Source organism: Gallus gallus, chromosome 2 (assembly GCF_016699485.2).
Source record: "Gallus gallus isolate bGalGal1 chromosome 2, bGalGal1.mat.broiler.GRCg7b, whole genome shotgun sequence".
Lineage (NCBI taxonomy): Eukaryota > Metazoa > Chordata > Aves > Galliformes > Phasianidae > Gallus > Gallus gallus.
This window is the reverse complement of record NC_052533.1, coordinates 21586111-21610555: the sequence shown is the minus strand read 5'-3', so window position 1 is coordinate 21610555 and position 24445 is coordinate 21586111. Positions and strand designations below refer to the sequence as shown.

At 36.6% G+C, this 24445-nt stretch overlaps 1 protein-coding gene across 12 annotated transcripts; it reads right to left on the bottom strand.

Moving 5' to 3' along the window:
• Positions 1-311: 311 nt before the first annotated feature.
• CFAP69 (cilia and flagella associated protein 69) lies at positions 312-24445 on the bottom strand. Of its 12 annotated transcripts, none has more exons than XM_046938342.1 (25): positions 24262-24445; positions 24049-24111; positions 23281-23345; positions 22681-22746; positions 21649-21758; positions 19634-19710; positions 18121-18219; positions 15831-15980; positions 15546-15723; positions 14736-14859; positions 12986-13034; positions 12772-12893; positions 12072-12288; positions 11471-11635; positions 10618-10736; positions 10078-10196; positions 8734-8815; positions 7627-7819; positions 6954-7091; positions 5921-5968; positions 4686-4762; positions 3488-3682; positions 2427-2513; positions 1673-1777; positions 312-685 (listed from the first exon to the last, which is right to left on the bottom strand). In XM_046938342.1, exons 5-25 carry the CDS (start codon positions 21732-21734, stop codon positions 551-553), a joined length of 2565 nt encoding a protein of 854 aa, XP_046794298.1. In that variant the 5' UTR covers positions 21735-21758; positions 22681-22746; positions 23281-23345; positions 24049-24111; positions 24262-24445; the 3' UTR covers positions 312-550. The 12 variants fall into 12 exon arrangements, with proteins under 12 accessions (XP_046794298.1, XP_046794299.1, XP_046794296.1 ...); XM_046938343.1 differs by having other exon boundaries at positions 23281-23341; XM_046938340.1 differs by lacking the exon at positions 23281-23345 and having other exon boundaries at positions 24045-24111.

Below are 24445 nucleotides of genomic sequence, written 5' to 3'. Positions count from 1 at the left end.
GAAACCATTGGCACAGATATGTTTGTTAGTGAGCCTTTAGCTGGAGTCCCAGCGCTAAAGGCAGCAATTCAGGAAACAAAATGGACTTGAACAAACAGCATGTGGGTACTTTATCCAGCGTGGATACGTCATCCAGGAAAATGAAACACTGGATATATTTAAGTGAAGGTTCATCTCCCTGCTCAAAGAAAGAGATACTTAAACTGCAGTGTGTTGTGTGCATCGACAGAAGATGGAAATCCAAACGGTAGAGCTGCTGATAGTGGAGCAGGGCAACCTGACATTAGCAGACAAAATCTTTAGACTCAGCATGCCTTTGTACTATGCTATACAGGATATTTTATTAGTATGTCATCCCCATGTTTACATTAATTATAAATATAAAAAATATAATTTTACTCTCAAGATGTTCTATGCCATTTATCAAAACTATACGAAATGTTTTATCTGTACCTGAAATACACACACGGTTAATTAAAATATTAAAAGCACTGCTCAGAAAGCTATTTATCCTACAAGTACCTAATCTTTCTTGATTGAGTCCAACGGTTTAACTCTTTTCATTCCTTTTTAAGGCTCCTGCACCAAAAGATACCCTTTTAACAGGGAGGCGTTTAGCAGACAGTGGTCTTCCAACTAACTGAGAAGGTGCACTTTCAACTGTTACTAAGCGACCAGATCCAACCTGAAAAGCAAAATAAACACATTACTCGACATCCATGTTAGTATTTAAAAGAAGATGAGACTTAAACCATGAAATGGTCTTTTGAAAATACTATTCAGAAGGTAGAGATGCATGCTCAAATTTCCCAGGTCTACTCAAATAATTATTTATACTAAATTCATAAACCGTTCCCATCAGTACAAAGGAAAAGACAGAGTGGTTTTATAACTTTATATACTCTGCTTTTCTGCTTTCATGCTTGATCTTACTAACAGAAGAAAAGAACACCATGCCTTTATTACAATAGAAGTTTGTTGTGCAGAGTTATTTGGATTTGTACATAATAGCAGCCACAGTTTTTTGCTATGTATTAATATTTAAAAATTCAAAAGAAGTAGAACCTGTTTCTCTGAATGCAATTGCCTGTATCTGAAAGAGACATACTGTTTCCAGTTTCATTAATACTCTTTATACTGAATAGGTTTGTGTCTTTGAAGAAAAATCCTTGGGTGATACCTCTATCTTCTAGACATGTTTCAGTAGGAAACAGACAATGCCACTCTTTGAGTGCGCATGGCTCACTTATCTGGTTACTCGACTTTGACTTTGACAATGCAGACAAGGAATTTCACCTGGTGTTGGTGATACATTCATTTTCCTAAAACACTCCTGCAAAACGGTTACCTGCTTCCTTGCTTTTATCTACAGTTATTGCAGTATTGACTACAGAATCATGAAGATATTTTTCTTGTTAAATTGTCTCCCTCCAAAGAAATGAATTATGCTATCTTGAAGTCCAAAATAAAACCTAACAATGTGTTTCTCTCTACCAGCAATCTTCAGAACATTCGTGTTTATATCTACATCTTCCAGATTATCTACATCTTCCACATGTAGATATTCAGATGTAAATATTTCAGCAATGTTCTGAAAAATATTGCTGATTAAAAGTCATCCTTATATATGCATGTAAGTAAATTTTTCCATCCTACATCCTGCGTTACTTACTGTTGTGCCCAGGCCTTTAATATCAGTAGAGTGGACTGCTCCATTTTGAGTCTTTGATTTAGATTTGGAAGCCTCTATTAATTTTTCCTGAAGCCTTTTTGCTTTCTAAAGATAGTCAGGAAAAAAAAGGTAAAATTGTTTTAATCAGAACGAATTGTATTATTCGCATCTGTAAGAAAATACACAAACAAAATGACAAAACAAATGAGGTAAAAATCTGTTGGCCTTTCATTTCAAGTACTCTCTCTCTGGTTTGCAACTCTCTTGTACTGAGGACCTGAAAACAGAATAAAGGGACACGGCTTCACAGTGACCAGAAGCAAATAATAATTTCCTGAAACTTGTAGGCTTTAATCTTCCTACTGCAGCTTGATATGCTGTTAGTCTTTATCACCACAAGAGCACACTGTTGCCTTTTGTTTAGTATGCCATCTCCCAGGATTTCCATCTACTACATATTTACACAGCTAATCAGACCCAAGGCTATATATACTGAGCCACAAAAGCTTTTATACATCCCAAATGTAAGACAATATATTTTATTTTCTTGAATTTCATGAAGTTTGAGTCAGTCCATCCTGTCAAGACCTTTCTGAATGGCAACCCTACCCTGTGAACATAACATTTACTGCATCTTCTACGTGAATAACATCATCATTCATTAAGAAAAGTGTTAGGAACTTCCCAATTATTGTAACTACGCACATTTTGCTCCACCACTCAGATTTTTTTTTTTTTTTTTTTTTTTTTTTACCTTCAGTGCTTCATAGTTTGATGTCCGAGTTAAGAAATTTTCCCAAGATTTATTTACCATTTCTTTCTGCTTATGGACAGCACGAATCTGTAATATAAAGGAGATTAACAAAATACAACACAATCCTCTTTCCATGAGCTTTCCTGAATTCTTTGCTTGTGCTGTTAAGATAGTGCAACTATGTCCACTTCATGTCACCACTCACTTGAATTTGAATGACAATGCTGTAGTGATATATTTGTCCTTTAAAAACTTCAAGTATGCACCCCCTTAAAAAACAACAACAACAACAACAAAGCTTACCTTCTCTGTTGCAAGATAATTTCCCCCTTTGTTTTCTAGCACAGATGTTGGAAGAGCCCCAGGTCTTTCATGACTATTTTTGAATATGCTCACTCTCAAGTGATGAATAACTGAGATAGCATCAATTCTGGTGACAGAAGTGCATGCATGAGAATGCACCACATTCCCTCCAAAACACTAGCATGAGATTGTAGACATCTGCTCCAACTGGTCTTACTTCTCAGAAGGCAGGAGAGGATGAAACAGTAGAAGAGCGACAATGCCTAATGCTTGTCTTACAACCAAAGCCGGACAATGTTTATACCTGCTTGCTTTCAGGATGCTAGGAAGAGCAAAGCCCCACTTTATGAAGTAATGAAGCTTTGTGAGCATTCAGCCAGAGGAGCTTAAAACAGAGGCTTACATTTCATTTTAAGGAACAGATATGTTAACAATAGGTACTTGAAATTGTTATCTGCTACAGACAGGTGCAACTCTTGCAGTAACATAATTAGCATTTCTCATTATACCATTGCTGATACATCACTGACAACACTGCTTTATTTTTTCATGTTACTTTTAAATAGTGAAAAAAATTATAGAAACAGAGAGAACCAGGTTGAATTGCATTTAATTTAAATTTTACTGCTGAAATATTAAAGTATCTTAAAGCAACATATCCATTTGGGATTCTGAATATTTTGTAATACAAAAAATCATCATACAAGTTGACAAAAAAATTCTATGGATTTCACTTGTATAAATATTCCTTGCCTTACCTTTGTGTATGCTTTTTCTTCCTCTTGGATTTCTTGGTGATGATGATTTTCAAGCACTTCAGTCTGGTAAGCAGTGACCATTTTTCCAATATTTTCTGACACCTCTGAAATAACTCTCAGGGTTTCCTCATCTGAAGCAATAGGTCTGAATTCTTCTTTTAGTTCTGTACACACTTCACTCCAAACTTCTCCAACCTGTAGATAGAATACATACAATAGACTCATATTTATCTCTTTTTTATTGTTGTTTAACTTTCCAGAATCGTTATGCAAGGTTAAACTTCAGTAATGCTATGCCAAATTCATTCAGGGTAATCTGCCCCTAAGCCTTTCCCACCTCCAAATTCACTCCACAGATTGAGCAACAGGAATGCTGATAACTACAGAAGAAGTAGAAATACAAGGTACCAAATTACAAGAGCTAAGAGTTGAGTCTTGATGACTCTTTTTGTTCCTGTAAAATCTCAAATTGCGCATGTTATCGGAGTAAACTGTAATATGAGATGTAAATGGAAACTGGGATTATCAACTAAAGGTCAAGTATCACTAGTTCCTGAACATTTCAGGCTCTCACAGACTTTGTTCCTAAGCTGAAAATTGGCATGAACTAAAGCATCTTTTAAGCAGGATGACCCCCACAAAACTTGTTATCCTATTCTTGCCTCCTGTAGGCACACCACTGTGATACTTTACATTTGGCAATATGGATGGGTACTGAGAGTGGGTACAAGGATGGGAAAGCACAGAAAAGCCTCCATCAGAATGTGTTTATCGTGATCTTTAGTAGCAAAACCCATATATATGCTGACCCTGCTGCACAGAGGCACGCCTGCTCTTCAGTCCCTCCCCAGCTCCTTACCCCACTCTTGGCCCACTCCTATTTCTTGAGCTGGCAAGCAGTTAAAACTACTTTTTTTTTCCTGAATTATTCTTACTTAGCATTATTTTCTAGTCTGGTTCACTACACAGACACAAATATTTGCAGAAACACAAAAGAAGAGCCAGGAAATGCTGGAATGATGGAGGTGGGATAGTTTCCTTTGATGCCATATACAAATTTACACTTTTTATAAAACAACAGGCAACTTGTGACATAGATTACAGCTTGTGAAGGGTTATTTCTTTCTCATATCCTGAGATAATTTGTTATTCTTGCAAACATATATCCAGTAGAAATATTTTCTTCTGCAATACTCACCTTAAAGTCAATATAGCGCCGTATGATAGCAAGTGTGATAAAATCCTTAGCAGACAAACCAGGCAAATTTTCAAAACCTAAAGGAACATTAATCATCTCAGTAGTGACAGTATGATCAATTTATCTTAAAATATAACAGTCTAAAAAAGACACCATCTTATTTATATATAATCATATGCAAAATCTTCATCACAAGTACATCAGTAAGTCCCTCTTCCAATCAGGAGCAGAATTTAGGTGATAAAACCCCTATTTTTTCAATAAGAAATTCACTCTATACTAACTGTTCACTTTTGAGTGGCTCTAGTGACCTTCCAAGTGCTGCATTTGCTATGGATTTTTTCTTTTATCTTTTTCTTTCTTTTTTTTTTTTTTTTTCTGGTGAGAGTTTGATTTTCCATTAAAGCAGACAAACAGTTGAATCTACAGATTACAATTTCTCAAGCAACATTTTAGCACAGAGTTTGCTTTGGATATTTCATAGCTAACAGGAGAATGGCATTACAGGATCTCCACCACCTTGTTTCAAAGCTGTGTAATGAAGATAATCTCCACCTCAGTCTTGAGACTTGAGCATAGTGAATCCATTTCAAAAATATATTTTTAACAATATGTGTGAAGGAATAAGGAAGAGTAGTATGGTTGCTGAGACTATGCCTCATATTTTTCGTATACTGAACATTTATTCTACTCAGCGTTTTAAAAAACTATTTCCATATAGTCAATAAAAGCTATTTCTAGATTTCAACATACCACCTGTGTGATAACTGGAAACATAGCATCTGTTTATTATAGCATAATTACATCATGTTTTGAAGTTAAGAAATTTCATAAGTAAAGATCAATTAACACTGGGACCACTCTGTTACAGGCTATTATGAAGTACAACTACACTAAGAAAAAGATGGTAGAAAAAGACTATAAGAGTTCTTTTCAGTCTTATCCACTTCCACATCGTGTCAGTACTTCATAGGAGATGATAAAAAGTACATAAGTAATATAAGAGGTATGTATAAATACAGATGAAAGCTGAACAAAATCTCATGCCTTTTTTGATTTAATAAAGAATTCAGCTGTGATGACCCAAGATTAACATAATTAACGCTAATAAGAAGTTGGGTTAAAACAGGGAAGGAACTGGCTATAGTTTGTTAGAGAAACAGGATGTTTTCAAATCAGTTGGTTCCTAGGATAGCCAGGGAACTGGTTGAAGCAGTCTCAGAACTATTACTCACCATCTTTGAACCCATTGAGGACAGACTTGAAAAGAACAAACATAATGTCTATTTTTAAAAAGAAAAAATTAGAAGACAAGGAACAGTGGTTAAATCCAGTTTGTGTAGCTAAATGGTAACAGTGGAAACATTAACATGAAGTAGTAAAAAAAGACCACGTCATTCTGCCTAGTTTTTTGTACAGCCAAGCAAGAAGGCTTATCAAGTATCTGAACTTCAGATTAGACAAAGGTGTAACAATTATTCATATTCAGTGGGCAAATAACACATAATTAGAAGAGAGAGAGTGTAGCAAATTGAAGACAAAGATTAGAATGCAAATTAAAATAGCTAGTTTGAAAAATTATTTTAAAAACACAGTATGTAATTCAGTAAGTTATGACAAAGGCAAAATTCTAAGTGTAGAAATAGTCAACTGTTCAGATCCAGATGTTAGATGACTGGAGGCTGTACAAGACCATACATACCAAGTGAGGAAATGCCACAGTGACAATAGCAATTGTTATATTAATGCCAGTATGGTTACTTACAAGATGAGAAATACAGTTCTATTTGTCTGTGAGGCTTCTGCTGGAGTGTGTTCAGTTTTGTGACATGACAGATCAAGAAGAATGTGAACCAATTGTAAAGATTCAAGAAAAAAATGATGAAAATAATCAGAGGCTATTCTAGAAAATGAGAACCATGGGTAAAGCTGCAGAATGCAGTATTTCTAATGACATGTAAAGAGTTAATATATGTGAAAGATACTGTGTGCAGGAAAATAAATGACAGAACATTTCGATGAAACTTTAGATTTGATTCTAGGAAAGCTTACTAATGGTAAGGGCAGCACAACATTGGTGAAGTCTCGCAATCCCCATCAAAAGAGGCTTCTAAGAAGAGGATGAGCAAGCATCTAATAATAACAGACTACTGATGATGCATCTCAAGTTTCCTTTCATTTTCTTTAATAGAGACTTGATTGACTGTCGGTGAACAAGTTTTGTTTAATGACAAATACAACACTGAGAAGGCAATTCATTTGTCTTACCTAGCTTGCACAATAATGAATAAAGTTTTGCCCGTATGTTTTCTGAAATTTCTATGATGGCAAAGCTGGGACAGCTGGAAGGCATGGGGATGATCTCTTGCTCTTTCTGGAAGCTGCCAGCAATAGGTCTCTTCACATCTGAATATTTTAAAACATAAAACAAAAACAACAAAAACCAGTTGAAGGGTGAAGAGGCAGTATGGGCAGTATGTTCCCAAAGCTATTAAAATTAGAGGAAATGCTATCTTTGTAATGAAAGATATATATATATATATGTATATATATATTGAATTACCATGACTAAAGATTTGTGATATTGTGGCACTCTCCTCATTTATTTTTATAATACATGAAGAAACAAATTGTCGTTTTTGGAAGAAATTAAATAATTTTCCAGTGTTAGAAAACCAGACTAAGGTACTTGTAATGGTTCATTTTTCCCAGCTGATGTAAGAAGTTTTTCCCAGCTGAAGAAGAAGATGCCACCCAGCAGCCAGACTCCAATAAAACATAAATGAAGTCTCGCTTTGGTGAGAACTGTAGCGTAAACCTATAAGTATTACAGCTTACTCTCATTATGATTCTGGTATCAAAAGCAAATATATTTTAATTATTTATTAATTATATGAGCAGCTTCACTGACTAACAGTCTCACATGTATCACAAAACTTACCAGCAATCCTTCCGTATTGATCACGTTGGACTCCCAGGTCCAGTTCCTCCTGCCTCCATAGCTGTATGAGCAGCTTAGCTGCTGTCTGATCTTTCTCCCCCCGCCAGGTACTGATGTGAATAATGGTTTTGGGATTGTCACAAAACTCACTGAGGATCCCAAGAATTATATTGCACAGGCTTTTTTGCTTTAACTTGGTGAAGAGAAAAGGAAAAAGAGTTTCAATTCGTCATAGCACAGTATTAATCTACATTCAAATTTAAAAAACAAAAAGAGGAATTCTGTAACATGTAATTGAGTAAATAGAAGCTTTTAATCACAGATATTTGCCCCCCCAAAAACAGGTATCTAAACCTTCAGTCTTTCAAGGTTCTTGCCATGCAAAGTTCCATAAATCAAGGAATGAGAAGAGGAATTTGTGTGGGATCATGTGAGACATCTGTGTGTCAAATTACTTAATAGGTGCCTCCAGGCTCACATGCAGATGTTTTTGATGATGTGCTACTACCAAGATTTATTTTCATAAGAAACAGATTCAGAAGGCAGAGGCTGAGCAGTACCATAGAAGATCTGTTTTATTCTGTGGCCACATCTTTCAGCAGCAGGGAAGGGCCTTTAGCTTTGTGGAATGCTTGAAGTGAAATGCTAGTGCCAGATGCAAGCCACAGATCCATAAAAGTAGCTATTACACTACTTGTAGCTATTATGTTCCATGTACAAAATAACTTTAAACATCAAAACTTTTAAAGCCTTGAAGAGTACACTAACTCTTCTGTTACTAACTTCTATATGAAGAATGAAGGTACTTTTCTAAGCAGATATGTCATTCAAAATAAAGCATAGCTTGAGTTTCCTTGCAAAAAAAAAACTTGGTAAATTTAAGACTCTCTGCCAACTGCTTATTTAACAAAAAAGATATGTGGAATATCTGCCCAGTCATTTCTGAGCAGATATCCTGGCGTGCAGATTACCTTCCTATCTCAGAGAATTACACAGACTGGCCTTCTTATGAGTACTACAACAGTCTTAGGAGATATCACTAAAAATACAATTTTCCATGTTGTTTTACTACTCTTATTTTTTAATAAAAATAATAAAAATACCCACTGCCAGCAAATCCAGAAGGAAAAAAATGCCCTGTTGTTCTAGAAAATAATCCTCTGCAATGTAGCATCCAATGACACAGGACCTTAAACAGAAATAATTGCAACATGTAGGAACATTTTTATGTTTTAGAGCATTCTACAAATATTTCATTTATTTTACTGAATTACATACAAATATTTAGTATTCAATAAGCTTGATACCTTCAGGGAGTAGAAGAAATCATTTTCATATACTTGCCCTCGCGTATTTTCATTTACACTGTATAATTAAATGGAACCTACTTTACCACAGTTTCTTTTCCTGTAGGTGGCACACCTGCCTCATAGCAGCCAAGAAATTTGGCAGGTTCACTACCAAGTGGATTAGAATAGAGATCTGAACTAAAACTCAGTAAAAGATGCTAACATTTAGCTACATGATATCACTGATCTGACTTACTGCAAAGCTATGTAAATATTCCTGCAGCAGAATCAAGAGAGTGAGACAATGAAGACTTTCTCTGGGCAACAGGGCCAGATTCTCCCAGCTTAGACCAATCATAAAAGCAGCACTCACGATGTTATTGCTGTCTTTGATAATTTCCAGATTTCCAGATTAATGCAGAGACTGAAGGGTTTTCCTGCATCACTGAGCTGTCTGTTCTCCCAGACAACGATTCTGTTTAGCTTTCTGTACATTTATCAAACTCTGACTTCAAACAAATTAACTTTTGTTTATCCTCCTGCATCTCTGACAGCAATTTGTGAAAAATTTCTAGTCCAATACAGGCAGTATAGGCAGTTGACAAACTGTGATCACAAAAGTTCACTTCTAATGCCTGCACAATTTTTTGCTAACAATGGTCTATTATCAACTTGTGTTCACTCTTTTGAAGTAATTTAGAGACTCCAACCAGAAACTTCTTTTCTAGAAAGTTTCACGTAGCTCTGCACTGAAGTGTCAGGAGGTCCCTGGAGGCATTCAAGGCCAGGCTGGATGTGGCTCTGGGCAGCCTGGTCTAAGTGGTTGGCAACCCTGCCCATGGCAGGGGGGTTGAAACTAGATGACCTTTGAGCTCCTTTTCAACCCAGGCCATTCTATGATTCTATGAAGTAATCCTGTGCCGGGAGTAATACTGCTGTGTAAGGAGGCAAAGAGTTAGATTGTTATACTGTGTTGCTGTCTAGGTAATTTATGCAAAATATCTGTTATTTTTGTATTCTTTTTTAATTAGTCAAACAATAATTTGTACATGTTTTAAATGGAAGAAGGACCTATATGTGCAGAGGAAGGCCAAAATACTGCAGACGAAAAATGAGCTGCTATTTCTCACAGCTGCCACTGCTAAAATACTTCTTTACTAACCACAAGCAGTCCAGTGCACTGAAAAGGAGACGCCTGTGGCCCAGTCCACTGTGCAGCTTCTTTGGATCCATCTGAAGGAATGAGATAAGTAAATGCACTCCTTCATAGCTGAAGAGTTCCTGTTAAAAATAATTAAAGCAGTATTTTTCTGAAATCATATTTACTAAATAGCTACGCATAAGAAAATCCAAAGAAAATTTTAAATTTAAAGTGTATACATTGTAATAAATTTGGCCCCCTACTTAGGGCAGGATATACTTCTCATAATAAACGTAAGAAAAAAGAACTATTCAGTACTTCTTAACTGATAATCCCATTCTTCATCACATTTTCATATTTTCATTAAAAACATATAAATTAGCAACGGAATGGATGACACTTGCTAATGGATTTCTGAGTGATTTTATTTTTAACAGTCACTGTCACACAAAGCAGTTATCAGCTCTGACTTCCTAGCAGTGAAGTACGACCGGTATCTGCTATTGATTTAAGAAACAAACAAAATATTTTCTGTTTGTGATGAGGTAGAAGGATACAAACCTTTCTGTGGACATCATTTTCACAGAGAACAGACAAAATAAATAATATATTAGCCTGGATTTCCAGCAGAATGGCATCATCTTTTTGTTCCAATTTGTTTGCTGCATACTTCAGGATCTCTATAAACGAGAACATTTTATACATGTAAACTTCTATATGGAAGTCAGAAATCTATCTGATACATGAGTTATATTGCTAATTTTACTTTCATTAAAATCTGAATGTTTTCACAGTTTTTTTTTTTCCAGAGGAGTTCAATTTTCACCTGAGGATATAAAATCTCTTGTTTCTAGGCTTTCTATTAGACCATACTCTGAATTCCAAATGATCTTACCTATTTGTTCCTTTCAGTGCAATTCTTTCAGAGTACTGGAAAATTGATTATTGTTAGGTAAGAATTAAAGAAACTTCAGAAATATCAGAACTGAAAAATTACATGAATAATAGGAATGTGTTACTGAACAACAACAACAAAATCTAAATCGCAGGAACAATGGTTATGCAGTTTTATACTAATTTTAACCTTTATAATGTTATTTGCATAAAAATACACTGGTTTTGATTTTCCTTTATTCTTAAGAGGAGTTGTGGAAAGTCACAGTGTCACAAGCATTAGGTAGAACCAGACTCACAACAGGATTTCCTACAGAGTGCAAATAATGTGCAGCAAACATGGTATAATAACAGAGAAAGAATAGGGTCAGCTTTCATTTGATTAAAAATCAAATTACTTTTTGTATTTAGGGTGTACACACCTAAGGATGTTACTAAGTAGTAACACACTAAAAACACATTGTAAGAAAAGGCATGAAAAAAAAATATACAACTGTAAGCAATAAAAACCTTGCTTTACCCAGAAGCTGGCTAATTGCTCCCTGGTCACACAGATTAAGGTTCACAGCATCGTCATAAAGAGATACAACAGATTTCAGCACTCTCAGACCGTAGCGCATTTGTGCAAGTTTGCTGCCACGACCACCTGTTCCATGGAAACTGTTCCCTTGACCAAAGAAAGGATCTGCGGAGCAAACATAAAAGAGTATTTTCTTTGGCAGATTATGTATGTTCATAATAATAATGTTCCCAGAATTTTCCATAAATAAAAAGAAGTCCTTGCCAGTGCAAGTAAGCGAACACAAGCAAACAAATATCTTACTGCTAAAAAGCTTCTTGATTGAAATAGCCCACTAAGAAGCCATTCTGTGAAGGGCAACAATATATGCAAAAGAAAAGTTTGATTTTGATTAATGTTGAAAATCATTACAGCATTTTTAAAAAAATTTTTACTTTATTAGGTTAATAAGCAGTTTCCAAAACTTAACATACGACATACGTAAAAAAGAATTATTGCAACTTCACAAGTCTTCCATTTTTCCTTCCAGCCAAAGAAATTAAGGCCAGGTGAGTTGTATGCTAAACTTACTGTGGTACGAAAGCCATGAACATCTACTGACCTTGACCTACACACCATTCTAGAAACACAAGGAGAAGAGTATTCGCTTGGCAAGACAAATATTTATCAACTAACAAGGGAGCCACTGAAGCTAAAATAGCAATTGCATGAAGCTGTAATTCCTCATACTGGGCAGCAGACCAGTCATGAAATCCAGGCTTTTTATGTGGTTTTACATAATACAGCAAAGCTGGCATCACATCATTTTCACTGAGGAGCTGCAGATTCAGAAAAGAAAGAGACAGCTTACAGGTTTCACATGCAAATAAGTAAAATCTTTGTAGTTTGCTTTATCTATCCTACACTAAAAAATATTTTTCTTATTGGGGAAGGGTGTCAGGAACAGTACAAGTACAGACAAGCTGTGTTTATGCTCTGTAGCATTCCCAAAGTTTGTGGTTTGCAAAATTTTATTATACTCCTCAATTGTATCTCAATAATGCTTTGCAGTCACTTGTCAGCTCATTTTTCTAGCGGCAAACGTAGACCATGCTTCTCTAAAACAAAGTACATGCTGCTTTCAAACAGCAGACTTGGCCTGGAGCTACATGTGGCACATATTGGTTCTGAATTCTTGATCTAGAAAACAGTTAGTTTCAGTTTACTGGACAATGTCAGATGAACAGATAAATGGGAATCGTGAATTTTCTGACTCATTTTCTTTTTTGCCTTACTGTATCTTCTGTTATCTTAGAACTTACCTGTACAGCATGCGGGTCTTTAGAAAAGATCCCTATGATGTTAAACAATAATTTCTTCATCTCAAAGTCTTCATAAGAGTAGGTAAGTTTAAGACCTTCTAACAAGGGATTGGGAATTTTAACTGCGAAGAAAATTGATAAGTTAATAGATACATTATGACAAAATTTCAATTAAAAGAAAAAATAAGTAATTACGAAGTATGAAATCTCTTACCTTCAGTAAACGTTGCAAGTGCTATTAACAGCATCGTAAATCCACTTTCCTAGTAGGCATTCAAAATAAATACATCAATTGAAATAAATTGCTGTAAAATTAAAACTGATTATTTTTGTTTTCTTTTTTCTTCAGAACATGGAATTTATTGTGTTCTATAGCAAAATACAGAATTTCAAAAAGAGTTCAATTTGGACACTGCACAATACTCATTAACTATAGGACTAAGTGTACAATTCTTCAAACCCATGTCTCACTCAGTGCAAATCTGAACTTGTATGGGGAAGTCCCAAACACACATACTCACTATTGTAATCTACCACACAAGAAAACAGCATTCCCAGAACTGTGAGAGTTGTGGGTTTTTTTTTTCAAAACACATTTGTGCACACAGAACTTTGTACATCAAGGTCACCACAACATACAAATTCAGCTTCGGTGTTTTACAAGTAAGCTTATGAAAACTGCAAGTATGAGCAACTTGCATTTACAAATATGATATCGCTACCAGACCGCCAGGAGGATAATTATGTCCAATATAACTATGGACAACAGGGGTTGTCCACAGAGCACACTAGAGACAAAAGAGCTGTTTCTGAGATGATTGGAAGCCATGTAAATACAGTTAGTAGGACACTGCTCTTGAACAAAAAAAACACATTAACTTGGCCTTGGCCCTCAGGCAAACTCACCACAAGGCCTTCCACCAGCACGCAGAGCCAGCAGAGTTCACGCTATTCATTTTTAGTACAAGGACTTGAAATGCCATGTCCTTGTTATTGTTTTTTGTAGGAAAAAAACTGCCCTGTTTCTGCAGCCACATAAACAATTGGAATGCTTTAGACGTCAAATATCTTTCTGCAATAGTATGACAGATGTTCCTTAATGTGAGTGATAAAATGGAAAAATTGAATGAAGAATCTGTAATCTTCACAACAGACTATAAAATCTATTCAGTAATATAGTTAACTAGGAAAATTCTACAGAAGTTTAGATATGAATTCCCTGAAAATAATCCAGAACAGCCAATTGATCAACACAGACAGTAATTTGACTACTTAGTCATTCTGTTTGTATGCCACAGTTCTAAATCTCAACCACAAACCAAGAGAGTAAAAGAATGTTAACAGCCATAAAAAGTTGCCTACTATCAGATTCCTGATGAAAACTGGCATGAAAACATTCTGGAGCAAAAAGTAGATGCACTTTTTAGACAAGTCATGATAGTGCATTTAGGGCTACATTTAGGTGATCTAGTTTTAGAGGGAATTTATCTGCCTCATTAAATGGATCTAGTCAATTTTCTTTTCAGCATCTTATTTAAAGCTTCTGAGGTCATTTTTGGAGGACTCTTCTTATGAGGCAAAGGTACTTTGGTTGAATTTGGGCAATCTGAATACAGCTTGTACCTTTACATCTTCGGACAACAAATAAAACATAGTGCAAAACTCACTGCTACAGAATGGCACATCTGAGAACACGTACAGAAGCTAATCTTGAACATTAGAAATATTAGTTAGTTTCCTAAGTACCAAATAAAATTGATGCTAGCATACCAGACTAATGACATACAGATTTGTAATCTCTCTGCGATAGAAGGAACAGCAGAAAGAAGAAAGGTTTCTGGCTCAGCAGACCTAAGAGCTAAGCACTGGAGACAGAGTATAACAAACAGAAGCTTAACAGTGAAAATTATTAAGTATGCAATAGAAAAGTTATTAGCCTTAAAAATACAATTTTGAATACTTACAATCATTGATGCTGCAGAGTTTTCAGCTACTAACGTGGCAATCACCAGGAGGTCATTCCTTAGCTGACGATCATAATGGCGGAAGCCATTTATGAGCCGGTCCACAAATATTTCCTTCAATGCACTTAAAATAAAGTGAAAAACATTTTACTCTCTCCATATTCTAATTTTAGACAGTTCCAGGTATAAGGATTCTCATTCAGCATCATACTTTTCAAAGACTTATTGTTCAACAATGACAAAATATGAAATGGATTCCTTTGCATACCACTAGAAACACAATTTAAGCATATATGCAAAGTGCATGTATGTATTTCAAATCGCATCTTCTATTGTATGTGCTATAATGACTTAATTGAAAGACATAATGTTTACTCAATTGTGGATGCTGTTGAATGGTTATTGAGAAGAGATGATATAATCCCAAATAGCAAAAACAGCATAACTCACTAAGGGAGAACTTGTAACCTACCTCAGCAGAGGATTTAGAACAAAGCCTCATATGCCATAACATAGACCTTCTTACTAATTTTACCACAGAATCATAGAAATAGCTTAGCTTGGAGAGGACCTTAAAGATCATGTAGTTCCATCCCCCTGCCATGGTCAGGGTTGCCAGCAACTAGATCAGGCTGCCCAGGATCCCATCCAACCTGGCCTTGAATGCCTCCAGAGATGGGGCACCCACACCTTCTCTGGGCAACCTGTTCCAGCACTCCACCACCACTTATAATTATGCAACACAATAACAGTACTTTAGGTTTCTCCAAAATTACAACAGTAATTCATAAAATGCTTCACTGTACTTACTGTATACATTCCAAGCTATTGAGTTGACTAACAACCTCTTCTTTTGAGGTATTTTCTAACAGGTTCCATAGGATTTCTGATGAGCGGAACACCAGCTGTCCTGAGGGATCAGTGCCATTTAGATACAAACAGAGTCTGCTGGCTGCTTGAGCCTTTATCATATGTCTGCAATTTACTCCTGAAATTATGAAAATCTGAATAATTAATTCTAAGTAGGTCAGTCATTGTTCTAGAGAACAAACGATCAAGGATAGTAAGACTGTTGAAAGAACAGTTTGTACTAACCGGAGTTGGAGAGATGCTGGAGAGCTTTAAGAACCCACAACTTCTCAGTAAGTTGATTTTCAACTAATGCAAGAGATAAAACAAGAGTTTCTGCTAATCCTCCTAATTCAGCCATCTGAATCTTATAGTCTGCACTTGTTGGCTGGTAACCTGCACATAGAATAGGTTTTATTATAATACAGTAAATTCAGATTTTTGGTTACTTCATGAATCATTAATACTTTATCAAAAAAGGATTGAGATGGGAGTGGCATATTTACCTAGATTTAAATCAATGGAAAAAAATCTAATAAAACAACAGTAGCTGATTATACCCGAGTATTAACAGTGCCTAGAACATACTCAATAGACTCACCCTCTAGAAGACTAAAATGCTATATAAACATATAAATTGCTTTCTAGAATAGGAAGAGTGAAACAACATGCAGGGAGAGGTCTTCCTTCTTCAGGTCATGCAGTATGTGCTGGTGCAGGATCCAGTTCTTGTCTTTAGTCTCTTCACTAGAATTAATGCCTTCCATTATCATATTACTTAAAGCATGTGAACCCAAACTTCAATTTACATGCCTGAATTTCTAATGCATCCCTGGTTTTACTTTTGCTCATGAATACGGGAATCCATATTTTATCACTGAATTACAGAGGAAGGGAAAATGCAGAGAATTTACATTTATATATGCTAACTTGTGAATGTAAAGCGTATCTTAAATAGCTTAAATATATATATATATATATATTAAATAACACGAAATGCAGGACTAAGAAATGCAAATAATGCACACAGTGAAATTTTAAATTGGTATCATTTTATAAGTAAGAGATCCTTATGGACTGCTCTAGGAAAATATCAGCTCAATTTCTGAGGGGTAGTTTCAAAAGATCAAAGGACATATTAGCAATTGTTTAAAAGTACAGTAGATAAAACAGAATATCACTGCAACACTGTCTGGCATGCCAGTATCCAGTACATTTGGCAATAGCAGCCTCCCGCATCTCAAAAAACAGAGCAGACCAAAAAAAAATTATAGGTGGCAAGGTAACAGGTATTATTAAAGGCTTTGAAAAGCTTACATACTGACAAGTTCAAACAGATTTGGTGTCTTGACCTGGTAAACGTGAATAAGAGAGGATAGCACAGGCACATAAAATGAAGAATACTTAGAGATGAAGAATTTGATTCAGTCAGACTGAAATACTTTTTTTTTTTTAAATGAGATAGCACATCTATTTTCTAAATCTGGAGAAGAAGAATAAAATCTCTCTATATTTTAACACTCAATTATGTTGATTGAACTATTCAAAGATATACAACTAAATGCATACATAAGTGCTCATAGGTCTTGGAATCTCACTTGTAAGTTAAAAACAGATTTAAACGCTTCCACGCTTCCAGAACCTTGTGAGGGCTGTTGCAGTGACAGTTTCTTTAGGCCTCCAGAAATAAATGACAGCTATCAGGAGGGCACAGGAGCTAGTGCCACACTGTGGGAACACAGCAGGGGGGCATACTGAAGTCCAGCATGCTACCTCAGCTGCACTCTGGATGCACACTGCACCAACGCTCACCTGTAGCTTGGCCATATTACAACCCAGTACTGTCTTCCAGGACTGATTGTGTGCCCCTCTAAGAGAGGATCCATGACTGACTTTTTCTGGTAACATACTCTGACATCATCGTAAGTGTTGAAGGAATAAATAGTAGCACACTCTGATTACAGTTTGCATACATATCCATACTACCACAGGATCATGCCTGAGCTCATCTGCAGCCATCACCAGCCTCTTTCTGCAGATAAGTTCCACCATTTATTCAGAGCCTGTGCTGAAATGTTTCCATAAGAACATGATTAAAATTAGATGGGTTCAGATCTATCCCTTATGAGCAACACAAGTGAAACCAGAGTTGCTTCTCTCCAGGCTGCATACACATAACTGAAAATTATGTTTCCTTCCTTATAAATCTGGTCCTAATTAGTCTTTTTTCCTCCATTACCCATTCTTTCAGAGAACTTGTGACTGCTTCACATTTTCTGGATACTATTAAATCCTAGTTCTATAAATGTAATAAATAATTCATTGCACATTTATGAAATAATTGAATATTTTCAGTATGTATATCTGTAAAAATATATTAATTGCACACTCAGCAACGCTACATATTTAATATAAGAGATGCAGTGACTATGGTGTACAGGAAAAAAAATCACCTAATTAAAGGCCCCATTTCAAACTATCTGGCTATAAACACAGATTTCTTCTGACATTTCCTCTTGAAAACACCGTGCTTTACCTGGGAGTAGTTTTTTTGGTAGCTCCATCTTATAAAAGCTAATTATACACTTACAAATTTGTATTCTAACTTGAGAACTTGGCACCCTCATCAAACAACCTGCCAGAAACAGAAAAACAAAATAATGTACAAAGTTAATAATTGTTGTAGAAATTCACCATCATTCTATTTTCAGTACTTTGTGTTTCCTCTGGCCATACCCCCTACAAATTTTTCTATGTTGCGAGCAGTTTGATTATAAAATACTCAAGGAATCAGGACCCCAACATTGAATAAGACAAAATAGCCGAGGAGGAGTAGCATAAGTTTTATCCAAAGGTGACCTCCTCTGCTTTATGGCTACAGAGCCTTATGAGACAGGATGTTATTCCAGAAAGTACTCAGGAGAAAGCTACTACACCAGGCTGCTGTCATCATGTCAGACACTCTTCTAGCAGACATGATATGACACAATGGGAGCATGAAAAGCATTCCTTTTTCACAAGATAAAAAGAAAGCCTTTGAGACCTACCAGGGCTTAGGATAATATAAATAAAATTTCAGATTATAGTATCTCTTTTTGGACAGGATACTCTAAAGAGAACCTGGAAATACCTGAAACCGATTGTTCATTCTATTATCTATCTGGGAATATGAAAATGAAGACTTAAGAATGATTTCTTTCTCATTAATTTGAAGGACAGTCTTTCTTTCATTTGTGACAGGCTGTGCTACCCCTGTACTATTGGAACTCTTGGTGGATACCGTGCAATCCATACTATTGATGGAATTTTTTCCATCAGGTGAGCTGATAAGTCACTACTGCCTCACATACTGCTTTTGATCCACAAGACTTGCAATACTTTCTTTGAAAATCACAGATATCACATGCAAGGTCATTTAACAAGATACTTTGGTACTAAGATGTCCAGTGACACTGATATATGAGTTTGACTCCTTTTCCTCTAAAGGTCTCTTAAAATGGATAGAAGCTTAAAGCTCAGATACAAGACAAAGGCCAAAGTCAGGAACTGCTGCTTCTAGTGAGGCATAGCATTACATTGACTTGCTGTACTTTGCCTTTGTACATGATAAAACTCAGGCTTTGAGGTTTTGATGGCAGAAGCTGAAATTTCAAGAGTTATTGTTTCTAACTTCTTTATTCCATTTGGTTTCAAAGAAGAATAAAAGGAACATTCCCCTTATCCCAGACTTCAGTGTAGTAATACACACATTTCTCAGAGTGAAAGGCAACCAAACAAGCTGCAGACAAGTTCAGTTCTTCAACCGTATTGATAAAGTTATCTCACATAGCTTCTGACACTGGCAAACAGTTAACTGCTGGCTAATCTCTGGGTTAGCTGCACAGCAAAATAAGAGTGGTATCTAAATACTAAAAAGCACATAGCACTGACTAAATAATCAAAAGAAATGACTTGTACTTACTACAGAAGTAACAAGCAATTAAAATTATGATAATAACACAGTTCATTTTATATATTTATGGCATTATTGCATCTCAGTCTACACTCACCAAGTTGTGCAATGGATTTTGAAACTGCCACAGAATAGTTTACTTCATCTGAAAACTTCTTTTTTTGAAATGGCAACCTACAAAATGAAATAAAGGAATACTACAAGCATGTTTAAAATACTGCAGAAGAACACTTTAATATAACACCAGAAAAACTCAACAGCTTTTTCTCTCCTTCCTTCAAACATTTTTGCAAGTGCGGACACTTTTTTGCAAGACAAATACATTCTTTGCCATGCTGTTTCTATACTGAGGATTCCAGTTTCATAATTTGGCAACTTCATTTTGGCAAACACTGGTATGTATTTCACAGAGAACATTTCCATAATTCATATTTGGCACAATCAGAAATTCTTTGAGCAAACAAATGCCATTTAAATGTGGAAGATGGAATCCTCGAACTGAGGTACTATCAAGCTATTCCAGAGTCTCACTACAACTAGATATAAGCAGAGATGGAAAACAAGATCATATCCCTGGGCACGACCTCTAGAAATGGATGAAAATAAAACCAATAAACTGACTCAAAATAGTCCAATTACATATTCATTTTTAAAAACAGGATATTAAGAAATATCCATTTGCAAAATACTCAAATGTGACATAAACACGTAAGAGCTAAAAATTCTCTCAGAGTATACACTACAATATTATGCTGAGGTCTGTGCTGCTCAGAGTGCAGAAACAGCTTTCCGGTAGGTTTACCTCTGTAAACACAGCCAGAGGAAAGGAGTGACTGAATAATAGAATAAATTTGTGGGGTGGGGAAGGCGTGGGGAAAGAAACAGACAATGAAAAAAGTGGGAAGACGGACAAATAGCTGCAGCTACAAAAGAGCGGAAAATTCTGCTATGAGAGTTCTAGGATCAAAAAGGAATTGTTAAGTCGCAGCCCCTCCTCTAGTTACAGACGTCTCTTTGTCATATTAAGTGGTGAATTGTGGGGGAATTTCCATAATACAAAAATTAAAGTAAAACCCAAGGGCTCAATCTTCCAAAATATGTTCATTACATAACTAAAGTTGCTGAACTACTACAAAAAATGAAAGCCACTACTCACAACTACATCTTATCGACTTTATGTCCTCATTCTCAGTTTTGCCACGTTTCTGCCACACACACAAGTAAATGAACCTCCATGATGTACTTTCCCATCCTCCACTGAGTGGCAGCAAAGGAAAGCAGTATAACTGCTCTTTGAAGTAAAAGATTCAGCTCAAAAATGTTATGTTGATTAAAACCAACAGCTGAAAGGAAGCTATGCAAAATCCTGTTTCAATACCCAGCTTACTCATTTACTGTGTGGCATAATTGTTCTCTTCCTTGTTCTCACTAATTGCAATTGAATACCTGAGTAACTAGTTACAAAAAGTCCATGAGCAACTTGTAAGTTCTTCAGAAGCGGTAAACAGGTATGGGCAGGTATGGGTAACACCTGAACTCTATTCTACCAGTAATTTGCAGTGCAGTATGACAATGAAGATGCCAAAAAGTTTTTAAAACATGTTTGTAAAGCAATTCGAAATCCTCCAATTGCCAAAACACTTCCTCTATTGCAATATGGCTTTTCATTTCCCAAAGCTTACCTTCAGGTATTTAAGTGTCAGTTTTTTAAACTCACTGAGAAAGCTCATTTGAAACATCAAAACACAATTCAGCAAGACTTAACAGCTGAATCTCTTGAGGGCAGCAGTCTTAGAATAACTTAACTCTAGGCAATGAAGCACCTTGGGGAATCTTACTTCCAAGTAAGCTGGGGCTAACTATAATGCAGTTTAGCATGATGTAATATGTGGCTCCACAGATACTCGGCTCCTAAATCGTGTCCTTCATGCCAATAGAAAATGGACTCAAGGTAAAAACTGTTCATGAAAAGGAAGGGTGACATAATAGATACCTTGCAGAAGCAGATGCCTTCTATTGCAGGTGCCACAGGAATACAGGAGTTCTTTTAGAAACTGTATGAATGTGTTAATAAGTAGTGTTCGAAATCAATACAAGGGCTTAAATACTTACCCACATAATTTAATAAGTTCACATACGGGTTCAATGAAAGCTTCTTGTTCATTCACTTTTTCTGCACACAGGTTAAGAATGTCCATTATTTGCGCTAAATCCTTAAGGGGCTTTTAATTTAAAGCTAAGAAAATCCAACTGTTTGTTTTGCTATGAATTAAATGAAAAGCTTGAAAACTGTATCATATTTCAAAGACACAACCAAGAACAACCAAGGCCAATGTTTTTAAAGACAGAAGACTAAAATGAAGCTCAGGAGTCTACACTTCGATCTTTGGAAGCAGCCTTCCTTTTACAGAAGTGAAACTCCTGCAGGTCTCATTTAGCTTTCTTCTCAGCTGAACTCACTGGAAGTTCTGAACTGAGTATCTAAAAATATAGGACAGAAACATCGCAGTGTCACATTTATCTACCTAAATTCTGTCTCAAACAGCCTTGTGGTATTTAAATCCTTTCCTATTCTAGTCCCAGGTGGCTTACTTGGAGTACTAAAACTTGAGAATTTGAGCCTAAACATATATTATCAAATTTAGAAGCACAAGATCAAAACTGAACTGGTCACTTGAACTTAGAAGTTACTGCAAATCAACTTACTCATGACTACTGACTACAAGAGCTTAGCCACAACTCATTTTTTAAGTAATCTAAAGCTAAAATCCTTGTGGCAATTAATTGAACTGTATGAAATTAATCACATTTTTCCAAATGCCCACATTTTCCCTAGTACTTCCAATTACTTCCTTCAATTTTACTGAAAATATATAAAAGTTTCAGATGAACAGTCTTCGTTTTTCTTCAAAGACTGTAAAGCTGAGACTCCTCTATTTAATATTGTAGCAAATGAATTGGGCACCCAGGAATCTTGCTATCCTAACAACCTCAGCTGTGTGCATAAGAAGATCAATGATGAGAACACACTTGGACTATCACTGCTCTTCATGTGGAAACAAGAATGGTTTGCTGAAAAGACAGAATATTATCATTCATAACACACTGCAACTTTAGCATTCTACAGAGTGGCAAAAAGGATACGAGCCCATTTTCAAAAGACTTCACTACCTTCTTGAGAACTTTCAGCTGCTGGTCTTCCAAATCGCTCTTAAATATAAGAATGGAAAGTAGCTTTTAATTACAGTTTGCCTTAGAACATTAAATGATTATATTTGTCCCCTTTAATTTTAAATGAAAGTAGAAACCAGATTAAAAAGTCACAAGACATAATGAAAAGTGCTTTGCAAGAGGATTAACTCCTTGATCAAGCCACAAGCTCTAAATACAGAGCCTGTACTCTTGTAACTAAAAAGACTTTAAAACTGCATCTTTTGTTCTAATGTATGATGTCTTTCTACTACATTCTTTGGGATCCTGTGAGAGCATGCTACAAAAATCCAACCTACGTTTCCCATGAGATAAATGTAGCTATAAGTAGAGCTCTACCACCATTAGGAAACAGTCTGCAAATACAAAGTAAGAAATAGCTATGTCAGTTTGCCAGGGCATGCAGTATTCATTCCAGCTCTCCTGAGCACCTCCACACTGAGCAAGAGCACTGCAAATGGAGGCAGGCCAGAAAGTTATGTCAGGAGTCTACAAGCCCAGAATCCTGAGGGCATTTCATCAGATACTCCATACTGTGTAGAGGAGCAACAAACTACGTCATCCAGGATATTTTTCCTCAGTCTGTAAATTCATTCTATCTGTGTCAAAAGGAAGAAAAAAAAAAAAAGACATGGACTAGTTCTCTGCAGGACATCAACTTAAAAGGTGCTATAAAAACATCAATCAAGTTCTTATTTGAAGAATATAAATTATTAAGTTTTCAGATGGAAGTGACTAATGGCGTAGTGAATTTAGCCTGTCAGATCATTCTGCAAACACGAAAGGCAGTCTGTGGAAGACCACAAGACACTGCTCTCCTGTGTGCCCAGGAGGTTATATTTGCTGTTGAACACTGAACCTTGGATAGTGATCCTTCCGTTAACATCAGTTCCTTGGAGAAACGCTAGCAGTTAACTCGGGGGATTGGATACATTTCTGACATACTTTCACTACGTCTGTACGTACTCCCATTTTTCAGCCGAGGGCTTCAGCATTGTAAAACTCCAGATAAACCAGTAACTGCACATCTAGCTTTTGGGTGAGCATTTGTCTCTCCTGGGAAAGTGCCCGTGTGAAGACACACAGGGATATTTAACAGGCAAAAAACTTATAGGTGTCACTTTCTATTAAAATGACTATCTTCAGAAGAAGTGTCCTCGCACAAATAGCTCAGCTTTGTGCTTTGGAGCCCCAGCCACCAGATCAGGTGGTTTCCTGGGGGCAGGTACAAACGTCGTCCAATGCTTTTCCACGACGTTATTGCCTGTGCAGCAGAAACAACGTGTTCTCAGCCTTACTTACGGAGCCTGCATCTTCCAGCAGCTTGATGGCGTAGTTCAGATCCACCGGCCGCACCTGTGTCTCCTGGAAAAGTCACACTTCTTAGGAATGGCTGTTAAACTGTGCTTGCAAGGTGCTTAGACCCTAAATATGCAAGCGCCACGTTATTCAGACAGGAAACGACACGCGGACGCAGGGCAACGTCCGGGCGGGGCCGGGCGCTGTGGAGCTCACCTGTGCGGCGTCCGAGGCGGCCTTGCGCCGCTCCTCGCCGCAGCGAGAGGGGCCGAGGGCCGGGGACAGCCCCGGGGAGCGGGCGGGGGAGCGGGAGCGCGCCCGTGAGCCGCGGGGCTCGGCCAGGGAGGCCATGGAGCCAGTTGCCACCCGTCCGCCGCAGCGCGGCCTCCGTTGTTGCCAT

Bases quoted from the DNA above. Each gene is read 5' to 3' on its own strand.
- CFAP69 (XM_025148420.3), bottom strand. From the start codon at position 24,396: ATGGCCTCCCTGGCCGAGCCCCGCGGCTCACGGGCGCGCTCCCGCTCC. The intron at 3,683-4,685 runs GTGAGTATTGCA...TTCTATCTACAG, and splicing joins GGCGCTATATTGACTTTAAG to GTTGGAGAAGTTTGGAGTGA. The intron at 2,514-3,487 runs GTAAGGCAAGGA...TTTATATTACAG, and splicing joins AAGAAAAAGCATACACAAAG to ATTCGTGCTGTCCATAAGCA.